This window comes from Eublepharis macularius, chromosome 14 (assembly GCF_028583425.1).
Source record: "Eublepharis macularius isolate TG4126 chromosome 14, MPM_Emac_v1.0, whole genome shotgun sequence".
NCBI lineage: Eukaryota > Metazoa > Chordata > Lepidosauria > Squamata > Eublepharidae > Eublepharis > Eublepharis macularius.
The window spans coordinates 55996757-56018552 of NC_072803.1; the positions used below are offsets into that span (position 1 = coordinate 55996757).

The 21796-nt window shown below is 45.5% G+C and overlaps 1 protein-coding gene across 1 annotated transcript in view; it reads right to left on the reverse strand.

The window, feature by feature from the left end:
* COL27A1 (collagen type XXVII alpha 1 chain) overlaps positions 1-21796 on the reverse strand; it is a 342023-nt gene that overhangs the window by 12179 nt on the left and 308048 nt on the right. The window contains exons 44-53 of the mRNA XM_054997267.1: positions 21179-21232; positions 20012-20065; positions 15440-15493; positions 14943-15050; positions 13688-13795; positions 9679-9786; positions 6834-6887; positions 4361-4423; positions 3200-3253; positions 1148-1183 (exon numbers count right to left, since the gene is read on the reverse strand). Coding sequence (XP_054853242.1) covers positions 1148-1183; positions 3200-3253; positions 4361-4423; positions 6834-6887; positions 9679-9786; positions 13688-13795; positions 14943-15050; positions 15440-15493; positions 20012-20065; positions 21179-21232 — 693 coding nt within the window. The remainder of the gene's footprint in view (positions 1-1147; positions 1184-3199; positions 3254-4360; positions 4424-6833; positions 6888-9678; positions 9787-13687; positions 13796-14942; positions 15051-15439; positions 15494-20011; positions 20066-21178; positions 21233-21796) is intronic.

The window sequence follows — 21796 nt, forward strand, 5'->3', positions numbered from 1 at the left end:
AACTCAGTACAAGGGTTCGTATGTTTGCTCCACTTAAATTCCCTGAAGATTGGCTTCGGGGGCAGCACTTTGGCTGAAGGGCATCAGGTTCCACTTAGGGATATAAAGGTTCTAGTGAGCTTTGAACTTGGCCTGATCAACGCCTGCAGTCCCTGGGAGCTCTCCTAGGTCCTGAAGTATCTGAGCCTGACTGAGTCAACCCATAATCGACCCTCTGTTATCTGCTCCTGGTTGCTGTCTGCTCCGGATCTTTTTCTCAGCTTGGCTGGAACAGGGCACCAATAACGTTAAAAGTACCAACTTGCCAAATGCAATATTTGCACACTGCCCCTGCCCTCAAACACAGTCAATCCAAAAGCATCCATAACTGGGAATTTGTCAGGAAATAAAATCAAGTTAGTAAAGTAAGAAATCTTTGTAAGAGAGTTTGAGCCAACGCTCAGTCCCATTTCCTGATCCAAATTCACCTCAGCTTTAGTTCGGTAGGTAAGTCCTAGATTTTTTTTATCTGCAAAGTTCATGTTTGACCATCCAGAGATAATTTCTGGGTAGGAAAAAGCTACAAATATTTATTCTACCACGGTTCTACCCCCTACTCCACTTCCTGTTCTCCGATCATACATTTTTTTCCTCACAACAACCTTCTAAAATAGACTAGACCAAGAAAAAACAATTGGTCCAAAGACATCCTTCTTCAGGGTCGGATGTAGATTCTGAGCTGAACTTGCCGGCTCCTGCCCCAACAATATAACCACTACTCCACACTGGTAGGGTAAACACATACACAGCCATTCGGTTTCTGGTTGGCTGCAGCATCAGTTCATAATGTTAAACTATGGCACAGCCATCACAGGCGAGCCAGTGCCTGGAGCTCAGGCCTAGAGCACAAGGTCGCAAGTTCATTCTCCACTTAGAAAATCTCAGATCATAAGCAAGAAAAGAGCCCAACCCCTTGGAGTGTCTCTCTTAGTCAAAACAGACATTACACAGGGTTTGAGAGGCAGAAGACAACTTCATATGTTCGTAAACATCTTAGCAGGACTTTCCCTGTCACCGGTCCTTTGCCATTTGTCAAAGAGAGGAGGCAGCATGTGGGCTACTCGCACCCATGTGCAAATCAGCCCTTAAAAAGTGAAGGACCACTCACCGTTTCGCCACGACTGCCTTTGTCTCCTTTGGGGCCCTGCGTGAATTGAAAAAAAATTCAAAGGTATATGTGTAGATACACAACAATTATACTACAAATCCTATACATTTTTGGACACCTTTACCTGTTGAGAAATCATAGTGCAACTCTAAGAGTGAAAGAGTGAAACCACATTAAAATTCAAGAAGCAGGATGCACAACTGAATGTCCCTCTGTTTGAAAAGTTCCCTGCCTGTGGAAAGTGAGCATGTCAAGGAGCAAAGTTCTGGCTTACACTTTTTCTCTCTCAAAAGTTAGTTTTCTACATGCAGATAGAAAACCTGCACAGAATGTGATTTATTATGTATTTCATTTTAACATTTGCCTTTTAGTACTTTTCTCCCATGGTGGCTCACAGAAGTCCTGCACACCTAATCCCTCTGCACGTGTGGAGAGAGAGAGAGAGAGAGAGAGAGAGAGAGAGAGAGAGAGAGAGAGAGAGAGGCATGAGTATACCGGCCCCATCCCTGTTGACGATCACACGGAGGTGGAGGGAGGAGTCAGTGCACTTATTCCTGCTCTCCCTCTTTGGCTGCTTCCACACACGTTGGATAATCCACTTTCAATACTCTTTAGTGAACATTTGAAACGGATTTTCCATGTGTGGAACAAAAAATCCACTTCTAAAGGATTACGAAAGTGCATTGAAAGTGCATTATTCAACGTGTGTGGAAATGGCCTTTGTGTGTTGATTGAATGCAAGGAGGATTTGGCTGCTCGGGGCTACAGAACATACCTAACTGCCCTTTTCAGTTGTCCCGTATCACCACATGCATGGGGAGAGCACTCCACGTGCAACCCTCTCGATATGCACAATTGCCGTTTTGTCTGAAAGGGCCTTGGTACACACATATCAGAACACCGAGGCATCATCCCTTCCAGACTAAATGACAACTGTACATAGCAGGTGGTTAGAAATTGTCAAGCTGTTCTTCGGTGGAGGAAGCCTCCTTTCTCCCTCTCTCTCCTTCTGCAGAACTACAACCCCCGCCCACCCCAGTGGTGTCTGAAGGGCCAGGTGACAGTGGGCCACGTAGGCTGGTGTGGGTTCACTCTCCTGCAGAAAAGTCTGTGGATGGAATCTAAATGGGGAGGGGTATTCAAACTTGTGCTTCTGCATTCTTTTACTTTCCCCTGTATGTGCAGTCCCAGAAATATATTTATTTAATTTATAATCCACTTTTCCTACGTGCAGGCTCAAAGCGGATTTACAACATAATACATAAACAATTAAAACAGTTAAAAGCATTGATAGCGGTCATAAAATACAACACCGGACATAACAGATAGCACATTTTGCCTCTGCCATACACCTCAGGGCCAGAGGGCAGGGTGGTTAAGATTCAATATCTGTACGGTTGGGGACATATTCCCCCTCCCCAGTGAGAGGGGCTGGTTGGATGATTCCTCTGCCTCAGTCCTCATAAGCCCATCTCCATCTTATAGGCCCGCCAAAAAGATAACAAATTTTGTTTAGACCAGGCCTTTGCAGACAGAGAGCTCCACGAGGAAGGTGCCAACAGGTAGGTATGCAGGGTCACTATTCTATAAAATTTGCCGGGGGGGCATTCCTTTCTCCAAAGTATAATGCTGTGACTCAGGGGAGATGCATGATGCACAGCCAGGTGAAGACGTTGTGGCTAAGTCACCGGATCTCTGGTGAGTTTGTTGTCCAAGTTACAGAGGAATGCAGCAAACCCACTGGAAGGGGTGCCCAGGCCCCAGGTATGGAGGAGGCAAAGTGATGCTGGCGTGAGAGCCCGGGGAAAGAGGGGCCTGTGTAGCTTGGCCATTCCGAGGAAAGTGGAAACGGCAGGCTCATTGTGAGAAAGGCCCAGAGGCGGCTCACACGCATCTCTCTCTCAGCAGCATTTGCAGCTCCACACTAGCGGGGAAAATTTACCAATGAGAAGTATGGGAGGGAGCCATGGAAGTGTTTTGTCCCCAGAGCTGATGTGGTGTTGCTGCGTGTCGCCTCCATTTAAGTCAGAATGAACAAAGGAGAAAACTTACAGGGCTTCCTGTTGGACCCAGAATCCCAAGTGGTCCAATAACGCCTTCCTTCCCCTGCAGAGAAATGAGATGTCAGTAAGGCACGAACTCCCAGCACCTCCCACTGCCAAAGTTCAAAGACTACATTTTCTTCTCTTACTCTTCCCTTCACGCAACAGCCCCTCCAAAGGAACCCATTTTTATCCCCATTTTACAGACAGGTAAAGGTGGATTTCACAGTGCAAGTCAATATGATCAACAGCTGGGCATTCAATAAATAATACAATAGGATACGGGTTGCAGAAATTTGAAAACAAGTGTAAATCCAAACCCAGAGATGAAACATTGCTGAAGCAAAGCATAAGTAATTAAACATGATATCTTCTGCAATGTGGAAACTAGCTAGTAGGAACATACCTACATCAACAGACAATACCCAGTAGAATAGTCTACAGTCCCTGTCCCTTTACCAAGGCATTTCTTACAGTACAACCTTATTACCTGACCAAAAAAAGCCCTCTCTGATCGTTCAGATTTGGGGTGTGTGATTTGATTCAGGAAAATCAATGGAAGAAAAAGGAGGCATATTATGACAACCCACCATAAATGTAAAAAAAATTAGCTGATTCATGGAGCGTATAGTTTTACTCTGAGTAATACACTCCAGGATTGTGTGTGTGTGGGGGGGGAAGCAATATTTCCCACTCCAATTGGTTGGATGTATCTGGGATTGAGAGTGTTGCCATAGACAAGGTGGTCCTCCTGACCCTGCTGTCTTTTCACTAGCGAACTATAGCTGGGCCACTTATTCTGTCACTTTGATTGAACCACTAATGTTGGCCAAGAAGACAGTCGCTCAAGCAATTCAGACGGAACAACTGGCATTCTCTTAACCCCTTAAGGAGAGTTACCTGCCTTGGCAAGCACAGAGCCATTATTCTCTTCTGAACAGCAGGGAGTTTCAACGGGGCCTTATGCCAAAGAGGAATATTCTGCCCATAAGGAAATTCCCAGATAAATCCCCTTGTCTGGTCAGGTCTCTACTCAACAGGTTCCTTAGCTTCATAGTTATTCCTGTGCTGGTAACTAATGTCAATGTCAGTTATTATTGCATAGAAGAACCCAGCCCCAAAACAAAGACAAAGCAATTATCAGGATTGGAATCAGTTTTCACAAACTCACCATGAGGCCTTGTGGACCTTTTGGGCCTTGAATTCCCTTGAACCCTAGATCTCCAGGGGGTCCCTGTGGATATAAACTTCACAGGTCAACCCTAGAAGGAATCCCACCCATTCACAACGTACAAAACTTCGTTGCTGTAGTGATATTGCACCTTCCGGCTCCCATGGACAAATCAGATTTCATCACTGAGAGGCCCTTTGTGAGGGACTCTTGACAAACACTTTAAGAATCAGAACTGCCCAAGCCAAGAGAAGCATTCTGGGTAATGTCCACAGGACCATGGCAGCTTCCCTTCCATGAGAAACCACTCAAATTTCCCAGCAGGGGTCCATTTCAAGTTGGCGGGTCCACGAGCCAGTCAGGATGACTGACTTGGGAACCAGCATACATTAAGGACTGCCGTCTCCCATATAAACCTACCCATCCCCTTGGGTCTTCTTCAGAGGTTCTGCTTCAGGTGCCCCCGCCATCCGAGGCTACTCAGGTGGCAACCCAAGGAAGGGCCTTCTTGGGTGTGGCACCAAAACTCTGGAAATCCTGCCCCAGTGAGATTCATCTGTCTCCCTCTATCATTGTCTTCCACCAGTGGGTGAAGACTTTGTTTTGCATACCCCCAATAACTGTTATTGGCTCTCCTTTCCTGGTTTTGAGCCAGTTTGGTGTAGTGGTTAAGAGCGCGGGACTCTAATCTGGAGAGCTGGGCTTGATTCCCTACTCCCCTGCTTGAAGCCAGCTGGGTGACCTTGGGCTAGTTACAGTTCTCTGGAGCTCTCTCAGCCCCACCCACTTCACAGGGTATTTGTTGTTGTGAGGATAATAGCAACATACTTTGTAAGCCATTCTGAGTGGGCATTAAGTTGTCCTGAAGGGCAGTATATAAATCGAATGTTGTTGTTGTTGTTGTTGTTATTATGGCAATTTGTGCTTATGTGTTTTTATTGAATTATTTTATATATTATTTTAAATGCTGATTTAATGTTCAAATGGTTTCACGTTTTCATGTTCACTACCTTGGGGATCTTATTTGGGTGGAAAGGCAGCATAAAAATGTTTTAAACTCATACATAAAGTGTTCATAGAGGTACATACAGACAGACATACAGCTCTCTTTCAGAACAGCTGTAATGAAAATGCGAAGGGGTGTCAGCTACAGATATGCCATTAAGAATTCAAATCTGATGTGACTGTTTAATGAGGTTACCCTAATTTTTTTCCCTGCTGGCGCAAGATTTACATGGCAAGAAATATAAACGACACAAAAGTACAGGATGTTATTAAGACTCTAAAATGCTCAGGGGCTGACTGTTCATTGGAGGCCCTCTCCCCTATTCACTGCACCATATCAATATTATTTTGTTTTCATGGGCAAAACAAATATACTTATAATCTTTTATGAAATTTCTATATGTGATATCAGAAATGATAATACAGCAGTGTGTCTTGAAAACTGAAAGAAAAAAAGGAGATCCATTCACTTGCAAATGGGATCCTTCCATTGTTTTAGTGTTTTGTGGACCTCGGGTTAACGTGATTCTGGAAAAAGCTGACAACTTTCAAATGCCAGGAACTTTTGCTGAGCCAGTAATTTTCCTTGCTGCTGTTTGCTGGGGTAAGGCTCCATTGCCCTGTTCTCCAGCCAGATTATCAGCTAAGCTATTGATCTGCTGAAGGGCAGTGGGTGGGAGAAGTGGTGGTAAAGGCTGGCTTCATGCAGATCCCGCCATTTAAGTCAATGGCCTCATAAATGGAGCACAGCACAAACTCAGGGTACTGAAATAACACTGAGCAATTGTATTGTCATGGAAGGAAAGAGAACTGTTTGATTCAAACATTGAAATGTGGCACTGTTTGTCAAGACTGATGTGGTCCCCTTTATGTGAGTGGCCCAAGGCACCGCCTCCCTCCTTTAAAAGATCTGAGTCAGCAGTCGTGGGATACAGCCAAACTTAGTGGCGCTTCTTAGGCAGTGCACCGTTGATGCCAAAAACTGTTCTGCCTTCCAGCCACAACCAAGAGGTCTTTTCTGGAGTCTGTCACTGTCCAGGAACTCCCAACGGGCATTGCTGCCCTTCTGCATTTGCTCTTCCAAGAACTGTAAACAGCCTTCTCTGCTTCCAGGAACTTGCCAATAGATCCTTGAAATACTATTCTAGTCACACAGGATCTGCTTTTCCACAAGTGACTCCAGCACAGAAAGGGTGCTCTTTAAATGCCCAATCATGAGTGTGGGGGAATGCCCAGATTCTAATCATGGATCTGACTCCTCACCAACAGGGCACGTGTGCCAATTCCATGGGAAAGACTGATGCCGATTGGTCTCCGTGGTTGGATCCTTTGAATGCTACACCAGCCATGCAGGAGGCTGCTTGTAAAAATGGGCTGCCCTGCAGCTTAGGGTAACAAAAGCCTTAAAAGGTCCCTCGATTAATGTCTTGGCTCAGCTCACATGATATTTATACATCAGTGATCTCACCTTTGGCCCAAACAGTCCGGCGATCCCTGGAAATCCTGATTCACCAAAGTCTCCCTGGAATTTTTAAAAAAGAAAAGGAAGTGTTTAGTTTAAATCAGTGACCGAAGCATGTCACAGCTCATGAGTCTGAATGGCAACGCCAGACTATCTGCAAGCCAAACTGAGTTTAACAAGGCGGGAGAGACTGTGGAAAGACAACTTCAACCCATTCACTTTCTGGCTCAATGCTGTCTTTGCAAACCTGGCAAAAGTCAGACAGGAAAGATTGCATTAGGGATGAATGGGTCATAGCTTGGGCCAGGAGTCCAGACCTGAGAAAGATTTGGGGGCAGGCAGGGGTGGGAGCAGAGCATGTTCATGCCTAGATCTACAATTTTCCCACAGTATACACTACATACAAAAATCTGAATCATACGGCCACATCTATGGGTCCCTGGCAGATGATCTCATCCCACTGGACTCTCTTTCCAATCAACATGCTGGTAACAAAATCATTACCCCAGGGGAGCAAGAGCTCCTCTTGTTTCTGAATTCACCCTGTGGCTTCCTGCACATCTGTGCTTGGAAAGAGTAATGCTAGAAGCAACGGTTTAAGGATGATCATGACAAAGAATTCCAAGCAGAACATATCCTACTTTCTGTAGCCACAATGCTCACTTTCCCACTCTTGACCTTTGCACTAAAAATGGGAAAGGCTGCTGGAACATTTGAGGAAAAGACCAAAACGACCTTCAGTGAGTCACACAAGAATCACTGATGGGGGGGGGGGAAGCTATTTACGGCCTGGGCAGCCTCAACTTCAGCTGTGCTGGATTCCAAGGGGGCCTGTTCAGTCTGGCTGTAAATGACTCGAACAACGGGGTTTCCACCACTTCTGCTGTGAAAAGCCCTAACATCCCTTTGGCATTGGGGAAACTTTTCCTGCCATGTTCATGAGACATAATCTGGCAAGGCGAGACTAGTTTAGAATCTAAGAAGTGTGTGTAGCTTTCCAAGGATCCATAAATGTGAAAATTAAAACTATGCCAATAACACACACAAAGCATTTTTAAACATCTCTTTAAAGGCTCCTGGAAAGTAAGTGGGATACACACTTCAAAATGAGTCAAAGAATATTTAGCAAACGCTAGGTGGCTTGAAAAGAGCCCCTGGTCAATTTGGTTCTGGATTTATTTATTTATATCCCATTTTCCCCTTCTCACAAGGAGTCTCAAAGCAGCTACAGCCAGTGTGAGCCTAAACCAGGTACAGTGCAAAATCAATCTGAAAAGTTTAACCTCCACCAACAAGTAGTAACCTGGCAGTAAACCGAGTTACCTTAACATTTTCCTCAATTTTTCCTAAATTGGTCTGCCAGATCCCACAAAAGGGGCACTCACATACAACAATCTCCAAGTGATCATGAAAGACTCTTTCTTAGAAGCAAGCTATCATGTGGCATAGCCCTTCCTGGGTTGCAGATAGTGGAATATCATGGTTGAATACCAACCAGGTAACCATGTAAAAACTGCTATGTCAAGGTTGTTGTGGGTTTTCCGGGCTGTATGGCGAAACAGCTGTACAGCTGCTGGCGAAACATCTGGAACTACAATGCCAAGACCACAGCAATACAGCCCGGAAAACCCACAACAACCATCGTTCTCCGGCCGTGAAAGCCTTCGACAATTGCTATGTCAAGGTTCAGATGCTTATTCCTGCTGTATTATCTTTGTGCGACTCCAGATAAGATTAGATTTTCCCCATAAATACCAAGTCCCAAACACTTACAAAAAGTGGCTATTTGTGATTCCACTTACCAGCCACAAGAATCCTAGCAGTAGCAAACACTGGGCTTTTTTTCAGCTTGAACGCGGTGGAACAGAGTTCCGGTGCCTCTTGAAAATGGTTACATGGCTGGTCGCCCCGCCCCCTGATCTCCAGACAGAGGGGAGTTTAGATTGCCCTCTGCACCATGTGGCGCAGAGGGCAATCTAAACTCCCCTCTGTCAGGAGCTCAGGGGTAGGGCCACTGGACATGTGACCATTTTTGCAGAGGGCAATTTAAGCTTTAAAAAACTCCCCCCTTGTTCCAGCTGACCCAAAGTGACGTCATTGTGCGGTCCTGAGTTCCACCACTGAGTTCCACCACCTCTTTTAACAGGAAAAAAGCCCTGAGCAAACAGATCAATTATTCATTTCTTATACACAAACCACTCTCTTTCCTTCCTCAACTAAATGCAAATGCCCCAGGTTTTGGAACGAACCCCACTGCATAACCTATAATTTGAGCAGCCGTCTATGACTCAGCTTGCTTGCTTGCTAACGTTCATCTGTAGCTGCCTCAAAGAGAGTCAGACCATTGGTCTAACTGGCTTTGTATGTCTATCCAACAGTTCTTCAGGCAGAGAAAGGTCTTTCCTTTCCCAGAGAGACTCCCTTCTGCAGCCACTTTACACCAGCAAGTGAAGACTTCCTGGCGTTTCTTTCAGTGATCCCTCCTTCCTGCCCTATTTTTAATTGTAGTTTTTATGCATGTGTATTTTATTGTAATCTATGCATACTTTAACACGGGTTTCATTGTTTTAATAATGTATTTTGTTTGGTTGTAATGGTTTCTAAGATGTGTTTTTATTATGTATGTTTTTAATCTTTTTGCCACCTTGGTGGCTCTGATGATGGCAGAAAGGCAGGGTATAAATAAATTGTAAAATAATAAATTTCTGGTCACCTAATACCCAAGATTGTTTAAATGGAGATTGAATGGGGGATCTTCTAACATGCTCTGTCGCTGAGCTGTTTCCCAAGTGACCTCCTTTGAGAAAGCATGGGATAATTTTTAAAAAAAATTATAGCCCTGTCTACTTACCGGCTGCCCCTTTGGACCTGGCTCTCCAGAGCTTCCGGGAAGCCCCATTCCACCTGGTGGTCCTCGCTTCCCCAACAGGCCTGCCTGACCAGGTAATCCACTTTCTCCCTAAAAGAAACCAAACAGCATCAGTAGAATTCAGTGGGAAACACAGTGGAACCTGCTGCATCCATTCCACCACTGAAAAATTGGGTTCTCTTCTGGTGATGGGTCTGCTTAAAGGAGGGATTTGGGTGGAGGATGGCAGAATGTCACAGAGGAGTTTCCAAAAAAGCATCTCAAGTGTTGCTGACTTGAATTCCGTGGCTATCGGTTTAGTGCGTTACCAAGAAAACCAAACAAAAAGGTGACCCTCAACTCTTTGCAGTCCCTGAATCTGCCCCGGTCCTCTTTGTAAAATGTCACTGATAGGATACTATCAGTGGAACTATGAACAAGGAATATTAGTTGCTGGGCACTTTTTTTTGAAAAAGTGTTAACCTGATTTTATTTTGGAGGCACAGCACAAGGGCATAGCTGAAGCGTCACTGAAGCTTGAAGGAAACTGATCACAAGAGCACGTCAGAGGAGTGCCCGCGTTTGCAGGACTGGGCCTGCTCAGCACCTAGCTCTCTACTGCCAACCTGCCCCCCACAGCCTGGAGGCATGAGGGCTTCCCCAGTCCCCATCCCCTCGGTGCAGTCAGCCACTTAGGTAGTGGAGAAGGGGTTTAGATATGGGAGACCCACTCAGCAATGACACTCCCTTACTGGCCTCCTACTCGTCTCTTAAATGAGCTTCCCTGACAGAATAGATGTGAGGATCATATAAGGAAAGTTTTTCTGAGGTGTTTGGGTAAGACAGAATAGCAATCTAAAGGTTTACATGCAAGCCAGCCACCTAGGAGTCTAGCCCCCCCCCTCCAATTCTCCTTCCCCTGCTTTGTAGAAGGGGGGAAAGCCTGCATTATTCTTTTCTTGCTGGCCAGATCAAGGCAGGGATGGGTTTCTCCTTCTCTCCCCTCTCTCTTCTGAGAGAATGGGAGCCAAAGGAGGGGAACCCTCAAGTGCTCAGATATTATTAACTCTGAACAGGGAGAGGGCTTCCAGAGAATGGGTTACCTGAGGACCCCTGATAAGTCTGTCGCACCAAGAAGTCTGGGGACTACAGCTCCATCTCTTAGCTGATACGGCTGAGAGATTTAACCAGCAGAGATATAATGAAGAATACAGGAACTTTACTTGAGAAACTCCCATTAATGGTAGTTCTTAAAAAGATGACACTGGGTGCTGTTTTAAACTCAGTTTATTAGCAAGCAGGCCTTTGGGAAAGCTTTTTGTTAAGTTGTAGTATCTTTTCTTTCTTTTCGTAATGCTGCTTTTATTCTATTGGCGAATTGTTTTTCATTGCAACTTTGCTTTGTAAACCGTATCAGGAACCATTTGTGGAGACCGTGGTCCGCAATTTTTTTAAACCAATACAGTGATTTACAAGAGTCAGGGACCAGAAAAGAGGGACAGCTGGAACACATGCACACGCCAAAACACATTAAAGGCTCTTGTGCCGCCCTTGACTGTCATGCCCCTGTTTTCTAAGCACAGTCAGTAGGGGGCAGCGGCTGACAACGGAAGAGTCACACGTTAACCAAAAAGATAATTGAATCCATGCTCAGGCAGCCCCCAGAGCTGCCTGGCCCATTTGGAATCTCTCACTATTTCTCTGCAGAGTTCAAAAAACAAACAAACAAACACATGCAGCCTATTTATTACAGAGTCTGCATTTGAGCTGCAAAGTTTCAAACAACCAACTTTCAGGACATGACCTCTCCAAATTCTGGATATCTTAGAGGGTGGGTGGGCAAAGCAATGAGATGGGGGAAGCTCCCCTTCTCCCCCGGCCCCTCAGTGCCAACCTCACAATTTTGGGATTCAGCCAACAGAGGACATTTTAACATGATTCAGCTCCAATGTTGTTGGCTGGCTACAAAAACTCACCCATGCAAATGCGCACATGGCTGCATCTTTATTTCAACTGTGCTGCCAATACATGCAACGTAAGCTCATCAGTGCATGGCCTGTGCAGGCTCTAGATTCTCAAGCACTTGCAAGTTGCACACAAAAGTAACCAAGAGCCTTGATTCCACAAACTTCAGCCCACATACAAGATGACCAAGATACCTAAATGAATCCTCCATCTGGAGACGGAAGGGGTGAGGGAGTGTTGTTTGTTCCTATACAGCACCTTCAGTGGACTGTTGAGGTTGTGAAAGGGGAAACTGCTATAGGCAGAGGTAAAAGAACTACTCCCGAGTCTGCCTCTAGAGCTTCTCTCTTGGTTGAGTCACTGAGCAATCCAGAACTGCAGGGGCTAAGCCAAACTCCAGTGTTGGAATAAGAAAGGCTTCTGGGTTCCTTTTTTTAAGTTTCAAGATTTTATTTTTAACTGTCAGAAACTGGCGAGTTCAAATCTGTTACTCAAAATTTAAGATTCACGGACAAAAAAAAATGTGTTAAAGCAAGTTAACGAAAAATCTCTTAAGGAAAGGAGCGTGGAGGAGGACATGGGGCAGAGGCACAGCTATGAAAGAGCCACAGATGCAGTCCCATTCCTAGACAAAGTGGGGCTCCCTGGCAACCCATTTCTATATCATATAGCATTCTTTATACAATTGATGCAAAACTAGGTATCAAAAATGTCTCTTCCCATACTATCCAGCCCGGCAGATAAGAACTGCCTCTCAAGCGCGGCTCTCTGCCTTCAGAGGTGAGGCAGGTGGCAACGAGAGACAGAACATTTTCCGTGGTGGCATTTTGCTTCTGGAATGCCCTTCCCCTTGAGGCTGACTTGGCATCTGCTTCACTTTCTTTTAGGCGCCAGGCCAAAATACATCTTTTTACCCAGGCTTTTCATTAGGAATTTTATCTAATCAGCTTTTTTAATGGTCTGCTTCTGTTTTATGGATGACTCCTATGCTCTTTATATCCAGTGAGTCATTTTTATATGGTTACGTTGTTTTAGTTGTAAGCCTCCTCGAGCAGGACTCTGAAGAGGCGGCATAGAAAGATCCTAAATAAATAAATATAATTTAACAGTCCTGTTTCTATCAAATGTTGATCTGTCATTTGGGAGCCATGATGACCCGGAGTGCCTGCTCTGCAGTGCCCCTTGGGACAGGAACTGTCCATATGGTTGGGGATGCAGTTATTCTACAGCAGGTTTATCGGCCGTCCGGCAGACTTGCCCCCAAAGGCACAACTACTGGAAACAAATTACTAGGGAGAACAAAGACTAGCAGCAGTCTGCAGAGGTAATTCCTGGGGATGGGGCGGGGGGGGGGGGAAGCAACAAAGCAGCGAACTGGGGGTACTCTAGTTACACAATTGTGCAAGAAACAAATACTGTTCTTGTGTCAGCAGGAGCTCAGAACTTGGCCATGCTTAAAACTACATCTGACAGCCTTCTACAACTTTGCTGATGCTCAGAGCTATTGTAGGTTTAACTGTAAGGGTGTCAGACTAGGGCTGAATTCAAATCTTTGCTCCGCCATAAAGCTCCCTGGATGATCTTTGGCCCGTCACTCTCTCAGCCAAAGCTCAGGGTGGCTGTGAGAATAAAACCAAATACAGTCATGATGAGTGCCTCTGTGAGCTCTTCAGAGAAAAAGTGGGATAAGAAAATATGGTAAAAACTAAGGAACTCTAAATTACTCAGCAGCGTTAATATTTATAGAATTGTGGATATTACTAATATATTTCGAATTGCCTAGATTGAATATAATGATGTTGATACGTTGAAAAAAAATTAGGTGAAGCTTACACAATAACTCGGTGTGTGTGTTCTCTTGTGAACTGGACCACAGCCCTGCCTGCTGTGCTTCCAATTAAGCAATCTTTCCAAAAACAACACAGGCTATGATTCAAGCCCATCCAGCGGAGATGCCCGTGCCCTTCCCCGCTCAGCAGGACTCTGGTGCCATTCCAAACCCCGGCACTTGACAAGGCTTGCATTATAACGCAGGGGTGAAACTGACCTTGAATCCTGGGGGGCCCTGAGCTCCCGGGAGACCAAGCACACCCGGAGTCCCTCTTTTCCCAGACATTCCTGGTGTGCCTTCTTCCCCATCGTCGCCTTGTTCTCCCTAATGGCAAAGAGAGAAAGAGGGGAAACTTTTCATTCAGTTACTAGGATTTGAGGGGTGTGTGTGTTTGAAATACAATTTGACAGCAAAATGTGAAAATAATCTGTGGGCATGTGTCCAGAAATGTAAGAGTGTCCAGTCACACCTGCAAAGGAACTTTAACTTCTGGTGAATGCCTGATTCAACTGGTAGATCTTCTTCCAGTGGTCCCTAACCCCCCCTCCCCTACAATTCTGCAAGCTGATCCTCACAACAAGGCAGAACTCATGACTTTGCTTAGCACAAACACAAAACATACATTTGCTTTTGACACTTTTGAGCCCGCTTGAGTGCCCCCAAAGCCACAATCAAGGCTTTAGACTTCCAAATGTCAGGCTGTTCTGTCCAGCCACTCCTGCTCCTTCTTCAAGAGGAGGGGCAACGCTAAAGGATATGAAATGTCTTCCTGCTTGTAGTGGAGGAAAAGCAAGATTTCAAGTAGAGCACTCTTCCGTTGAAATTGTCTTACCAGGAAAAAGTATTGCACGGTGCAGTGGTTGACTACCTCTGGGCATGCTTTACTGACACCGCTGAACAACTACAAGTCAAGCTCTATCTGCCTACAAATGTGGCACGGCAGAGCGCTATTGCTTGGCAAGTGAGAGTCCCGGCACCTCTCCTTTTTTGAAGGAGCTGCATATGATTCCATAAAACAAAATACTGGAGAGCAGAGATGCCCTGCCTTCTTTTGCCATGTCTCCCTGAATTAGTTCTTCCGTGGTAAATGTTGAAAGCTACTGGAGAAAGAATTCTCAAGCAACATAAATATAAACCACAGTAGTAACAGCAATTGACGGTCGACTACATACAGCTGTGTATTTTTTCAATTTACTTTTAAAATACGTATCACAAAAGGGCTTGCAGGACCCTCAAATGTTTAGTAGTTAGCATTATTAGTAACAGCAATAGGAGTATTACTATTCCTCTTACTATGAGGAGAAATACTGCTAGCAGTGTTGATAGGAATAGAAGTGGTACTTACAATCACTAGCAGCTCTACTAGCACTAGTAGCACCACCACTACTACTAGTAGTAGTTGGGTATTTCACCTTCCTCCCAGAGAAGGCAGAGGTCTTAGAACGCTTACACCACAAACTTTCATACTTACCTTTAGCCCAGCGCTGCCATCTCTCCCGGGCATTCCATCAACTCCAGGGGCGCCCTCTTGACCTTGCCTTCCAACCACTCCTCTGGGACCTGGTAACCCAATAAGACCCTGAGGACACAAAGGCACTTGTGACTGAAGATCTTGGAGACGGGAGACACCAAAGGGGGTTTAAGCAAGTCCACTGGCTGGCCAGCTGGGGGGGGCAGCTGCTTCCCAAGTGGGCCACAGCAAAGCAAACGTAGCCGCATGGGGATTATGAGTGCAGGTTGGCCAGGCCTAATATTGAGGATTACCAGATCTGCACAGTAAAACCCAAGAGGTTCTTTCTCCTCTGCAGGGAATATACCTGACAGCTAAAACCAAAAAAGGACACCGAGTGTTATAAATTAAATGCCCCCTTAGTTAACTGCTGGCCACGCAGTCCTACCACGAACGACACCATTGAACTGAGTGGTGAAGAAATTATAGGAACAGGTAATGATGACTTTATCACCTACCGGTGAGCCTCTGCTGCCTGAGGCACCCCGCAGCCCTTGCTTTCCTTTCTGGCCCTTAAAAGGAAAAGAAAAAGAGGTCACTACAGCTCCAGGAATTGCTAACATGGCAGGGGAGGGAGGAATGCTCCAATATCATCAAGCCTAACCCCATAACTAAAGACAGGATCTTCCTTTCACCCATCAGTATGCTCCCTTCCCTAGTGCCAGCTCCAGGACTGAGCCAGGCAAGGGTCCCTGAATGAGCCCCTTTTCATGCTCTCACTCCCTGAAACCTCTCACTCTGCCAATCCCTAAGCTTTTGGGGTGAAAAACTCAACGTGAAATTGCCTGAGTTGTTGGGACGATGGGCCATTTGCCAGTCTTGAGGTTCCGCCAAATGCCTGACCTCTCTGACCTCTGGAGTGAAACCTGCTCCCTTCTCTATAAATCCCAGACTGATCCACATCTAGATCACAGAATGCAAGCAAGTTGTGCCACAACATGGCCTCTGCAAAAGCAGAGACAGGCAGTTCCAGAGAGAGCGAGCAAGCAAGGATCAACCCAGATGTGACAAAGAGCCATGATAGCCATCTCCCATTCATAGCAGCCATGGGGCAGGAGAAGGGATTAGGAGGCTAGCTGGGGGAAGCAGAGCTGGGAGTAGGCCTTTAACCTTTTCCCCTTGAGCCACTTTACCTGACCTCTCCTGTCTACTACTTTGGCCTTCACAGTGGGTTACAAATGCATTTGAACAACATTTTATTTATGTCATTTATAGTCTGCTTTTCTCACTGAGACACAAGGCGGATTACATACACAGTGCAGTAAATTTCAAGGACATTTCCATAAACAATGCCATAGGGTCAATAAACACAAGTTTACATTGACATAGCATTAGCAGGAATCCAATACAGAGTTGAAGAAATGCTGAAACAGAACATAAGCAATTCTAGGCTGACATTAGACAACGTGAAGCACAGGTAGCTCATAGGAGCACATATTTAAAGAGACATATAGCACATAAGGCAGCATAGGGGAGAAGCCTATGGCCCTTAACTCTTTAGCGAAGCATCTGAGACCCCCCTCCTTACAATACAAAAGCCTTTTTTGAATAATTTGGTTTTGCATTGTTTGCAGAAAGCTAGGAGAATGGGGGTTCTCCTGACCTCCTCAGGCAGGCCGTTCCACAGGGTGGGGGCCACCACAGAGAAAGCCCGTGTACGGGCTGCTGTTGATTTTGTCCATGTGCAGAGTGGCGCCTGCAGGAGACCCTGTTCAGATGAGCAAAGCTGCCATGGAGGGACATAGGGAGGGAGGCGGTGCCGTAGGTATGCCGGACCAAGGTTGTGAAGAACTTTGCATGTGATAACCAATACCATGAGCTGAGCATGGTAACTGATAGGTAGCCAATGGAGTGACTGCGGATTGGGAGTGATGTTCATGCTCCTGTTCACTCCTTTTTTTTTTTAATAAAATTTTATTGGTGGGTGGAAAAACAAAAGAAAATTTTCCAAATTTAACACATATAATCCCATTTTCCCCTTACTCTGTCCCCCACCCTTTTCCTCCCCCCTCCCTATTGACTTCCAACAGCTTTCCAACCCTTAACCCTTCTTATTACTTAAATCTATTTCATTTATATTTTCCTACCAACTTTGAATCATAATATCTCTTACTCTAAGCACATTCTGATTCTTTTACATACACTCTATCAAACATACTATCAATATAGTATATCTCGTATCAATATAACATAACAATATAGTATAATATATAGCAGGGATCGCACTATCTCTTACTTTAAACTTATTCTATTTCTTTTCTTTTAGGCATATACTCCATCAAATACACTATCAATATAGTATATATTATAGTAATATATTATATATATATTGTATGCTACGCCACCAATGTAGCACAGCACACAACACCATATAGCATAACCACATAATATGTTATAATGTAAAGTCTGATCCACTAACCCGTTATTTTATGTTATATATCATGGAGGGACATAGGGAGGGAGGCGGTGCCGTAGGTATGCCGGACCAAGGTTGTGAAGAACTTTGCATGTGATAACCAATACCATGAGCTGAGCATGGTAACTGATAGGTAGCCAATGGAGTGACTGCGGATTGGGAGTGATGTACATGCTCCTGCTCGCTCCTGATAACAGTCGTGCTGCGGCGTTTTGCGCCAATCCAGAAGAAACGACAAGAATTGCCCTCCTCCCTAGCGGATGTCAGTGGTGATTCTGGCTGTCCTGGTAAGGGTTGTGGCACAGGAGGTGATACTGACTGGGTTGGGTGGGGGCTCACACCTGCTTCTGCCAAATAGTGATGGAATCACTGCAGGAGGGAACTTGATAGAATTGCCATCTTCATTGCCACACTCACACACAGTTGCAGCTCTGTCTCGCCTTGCTGAACTGCTTTATTACACTAGGGCAAGGTCCACATTTGGGGGGATCATGGACAAGATAGTGTCCATTGCCCTCCCCTCAACCCTCGGAATGACACAACCTTCTGAACATGGAAGAAGAGTACAACTCATGATTCTTTAATACCCATCAGTGCCAGCAAAGTTGAAATGAGCATGAAAGACTTGGGCCCTCCTCCATCCAGGTGCCTCTTTCAGCATGAAATGGGAGATTACCCCATAGGACCCAGGGACATCGCAAGGGTCTGATGGGAGAGAATGGGCCAAGTATTTCTGGTCAGCAGTGAACCTTGTCAGAAGGTCCATGATGCTGGTTCTTCAGAAGGTCCATGATGCTGGTTCTTCAGAAGGTCCAGGATGCCGGTTCTTCAGAAGGTCCAGGATGCCGGTTCTTCAGAAGGTCCATGATGTTGGTTCTTCAGAAGGTCCAGGATGCCGGTTCTTCAGAAGGTCCATGATGCTGGTTCTTCAGAAGGTCCATGATGCTGGTTCTTCAGAAGGTCCAGGATGCCGGTTCTTCAGAAGGTCCATGATGCTGGTTCTTCAGAAGGTCCATGATGCCGGTTCTTCAGAAGGTCCATGATGCTGGTTCTTCAGAAGGTCCAGGATGCCGGTTCTTCAGAAGGTCCAGGATGCCGGTTCTTCAGAAGGTCCATGATGCTGGTTCTTCAGAAGGTCCAGGATGCCGGTTCTTCAGAAGGTCCATGATGCTGGTTCTTCAGAAGGTCCAGGATGCCGGTTCTTCAGAAGGTCCATGATGCTGGTTCTTCAGAAGGTCCATGATGCCGGTTCTTCAGAAGGTCCATGATGCTGGTTCTTCAGAAGGTCCATGATGCTGGCTTTCACCTCCAGAGACACCCAGCTCTGCAAAGGCTGCCCAGAACTTGCTGCTGTTTAAGGATGTTGCAAATGGTTCGACACACACTGAGCAACATGGCAGGCCTGAATCTTTTTAAACTTTCCAGGCCTTTCCTGGCCTATCATCTGAATGCACTCTGAGCCGCTCCCAATGTCAGGATGGATCTGTAGCCTTACCAGAAAACTGCCTTAACAAAAAAAGATCTTGGGATAGATCTCCATCTTAAACCATCCTAAATGCCTATTCTAACTTCCTGAACTCCTCAGAATTATTACTATTATTATTACTACTACTACTACTACTACTACTACGATCTATAAACCACCCATCCTCAGGGACTCTGGGCGGTGAATACCAGTCCTGACTTGTCCTGTACCAATTCTAAAACTTTACGAGTTTAGCATATGTAGTGTCACTTTGGAAGAACAGTCACATATTTTGTTTAGGTTTAAACTAGAGACAAGGACCGAACTCTGGGGGCCCCTTATGGCTCTTGCCGGGATCTAGCACGAGTGTTCTTGTGAAACACGCAGGGCTTCTCATACATCTTTTTCTCCTCAGCGCTCTCTGGAACCGAAGCCAAGGATATGAAAGAAACGTGGGAGGAGGGGGGCGGGGATTGAGTTTGCCTGATGCCCATTACATGGGGTGAGGAATGAGGGCAGAAAAGTGCTATTCGAGCGGGTAGTAGGCCCTGCCTCTTTCCTTCTTTCTTTCAGATCAGTTCATCTTGTGTAGATTACTTTCTGGACCTTGGCAAAAGGACGACTGTTCCACTCCACGTGCCCAGAAGAGACCGGCGTGAGCTATACAGCAGCAAGGGGACGGTGGGGGCAGGCATGCCCCCTCTGCTTGGAGTAAATGCTTCAAAGCAGAACCAGGGAGCAGCTGGGGGGCGGAGAGGATCCCACGGACATTGGACTGGAACCAAACAGGATTAATTCTGGCTGAGGCATAACAGGACATCGTGTCTGATCTGAGACACAGAAGGAACAAGTAACAGAGTGCTAGCTAAGGGGCATAGAAGGAACGTTACCCTGGAACAAATTCATTAGTGACTTTTTTGTTCACCACCCCCTGTAAATGCTTGGTTTGGTTTGAGTCTGCTGGACTATTTGTTTTACCTTCTGTGGTATACATCTTGTGGACAACAAAAAATAACAACTAGGCATATAGTTCAGGCCTTCACTGGTCCAACAGATCCCTTCCAGCCCTCTAGGCACTTCAACATTCACCAGTCAGTATAAAGAAAGCTTTGCCCTGACTTCTGAGTCTGGTCAATTATCCCTACTTACTGGCTGGCCTTTGGATCCTTTTGGCCCTGGTCGGCCTGGTGGTCCCGGATGTCCCTAAGAGCAGAGAAGAGACAGAAACCATTTGCTTGAATTAATAACCAGCTGGTGGATGTCTTTCATGCAGAACAAAGAACAGTTCATCACGCCTCTGATAGCATCGGCTGTATGGAACTGCTTAGTGAAAAAGCTGCTTTTGGGACACCAGTTTGAGTGGCAGATGAAAGAGCACAGGTTGCAACTCAGATAGGGAAGTTACTGCATTTAGTTTCCCTGCTGTTTATAGACTTAAAAATCTTATTTCAAACTTTATTTCTCCCTTGTGTGAACCAAAATGCTACAAAAATATAAATAAAGGCACAAAGTAGCGAAAGCAAGCAACAAAAATGAGCAAAACTAATAAACTCACACGGGACAACACAGTAAAAGAAAAAAAATATCTTTGCACTTCCCAAATTGCGGTGGCAGCTTTTCAAGGTGACAGCATGACTTTTTACAGTCCCCAAGAGAAGTAAGTGGAACATGGGTCCAGATCTGTCCTCCAAAGTTTAACAGACCCTGACTCAGCCGTAATATAAAAAGGAGACTGGTATCAGGCGCTGCAGTTTGCACCGCTACCACTATGACCTTCTAAGACCATGGCCGTTTTCACACTTCTTACCGGCTGTGCAAAATCACGCAAAACTTCTGGAACAACGGCGTCTTCCTGGTGCGATTTTCCATCATGACTCCGGTTTGTGGTGCGATTCACAATTTCTGATGTCATTGCGCCATGATTTCGCTCTCATGGTGTGATGACGTCAGAAATCATGCCAGGAAGACGCTATTATTCCGACAGTTTAGCTCTATGCCGGGATGTGTGGGTTCATCCCAGGTTAGGATGGGTAGCTTCTATTGGTGAAACTGTAAATGAAGGCAGTGTTAAACCCCCTCTCTTTTCACACCATGCCACCATTTTGATTAGGACCCCACGTGGCTTATTTTAGAAACACACAGATCTCCCAAAGTCATCTCCACCATGCTATGTATACTGGGGAACAAATAGTAACAACAGCAATTAGAAGAATTTGTTGCATCCTGGTTCAATCATCTATTTGGGTACCTGCACACCCACACGCTTCCCGCTCACCCACTCCAAAAAAACAATTCATAAAAGGAGATGTTTCCTACAGGCAATCCTTGCTGTCCAGGCTTTCCTCTCTCTCCATCAAGGCCTTCTTGGCCCTATAAAAGAAATGAGGGGAAGGATCAAAATCAGTTTTTACCTTGAGATAACTTTTTATCCTTTTTCATTGATTGTTTTTATACTGTCCTTCTTCCAATGAGCTCAAGGCAGCATACAAGGCTCTCTCCACCTCCCATGTTGTCCTCACAGCAGTGCTATATTAGATTGACCCAAGATTTCCCAGTGAGCTCCATTTATGGCCGAGAGGGAACTGGAATCCGGAGGTCCCTGGTCCATTACTGTAACCACTACATTCACACTGGCTTTCTGATCAGGAGCAGCTGTGAGCCTGAATCAGTTAGTAGTAAGCTGAGTATCATGTATCAGTTCAATGCAAACTCTCTCCGGTTACATAAAAACCTCATAGAATCAGAGTTGAAAAGGGGCCTACAGGCCATGTAGTCCCACCCCTGCCCAATGTAGGAACAGCCTAAAGCATCCCCAACAAGTATTTGTCTAGTTGCTCCTTGAAGACTGCCGATGAAGGGGAACCCATCACATCCTTAGGCAGCTGATTTCTCTGCTGGATAACTCCTAATGTGAAGAAGTTTCTCCTAATGTCC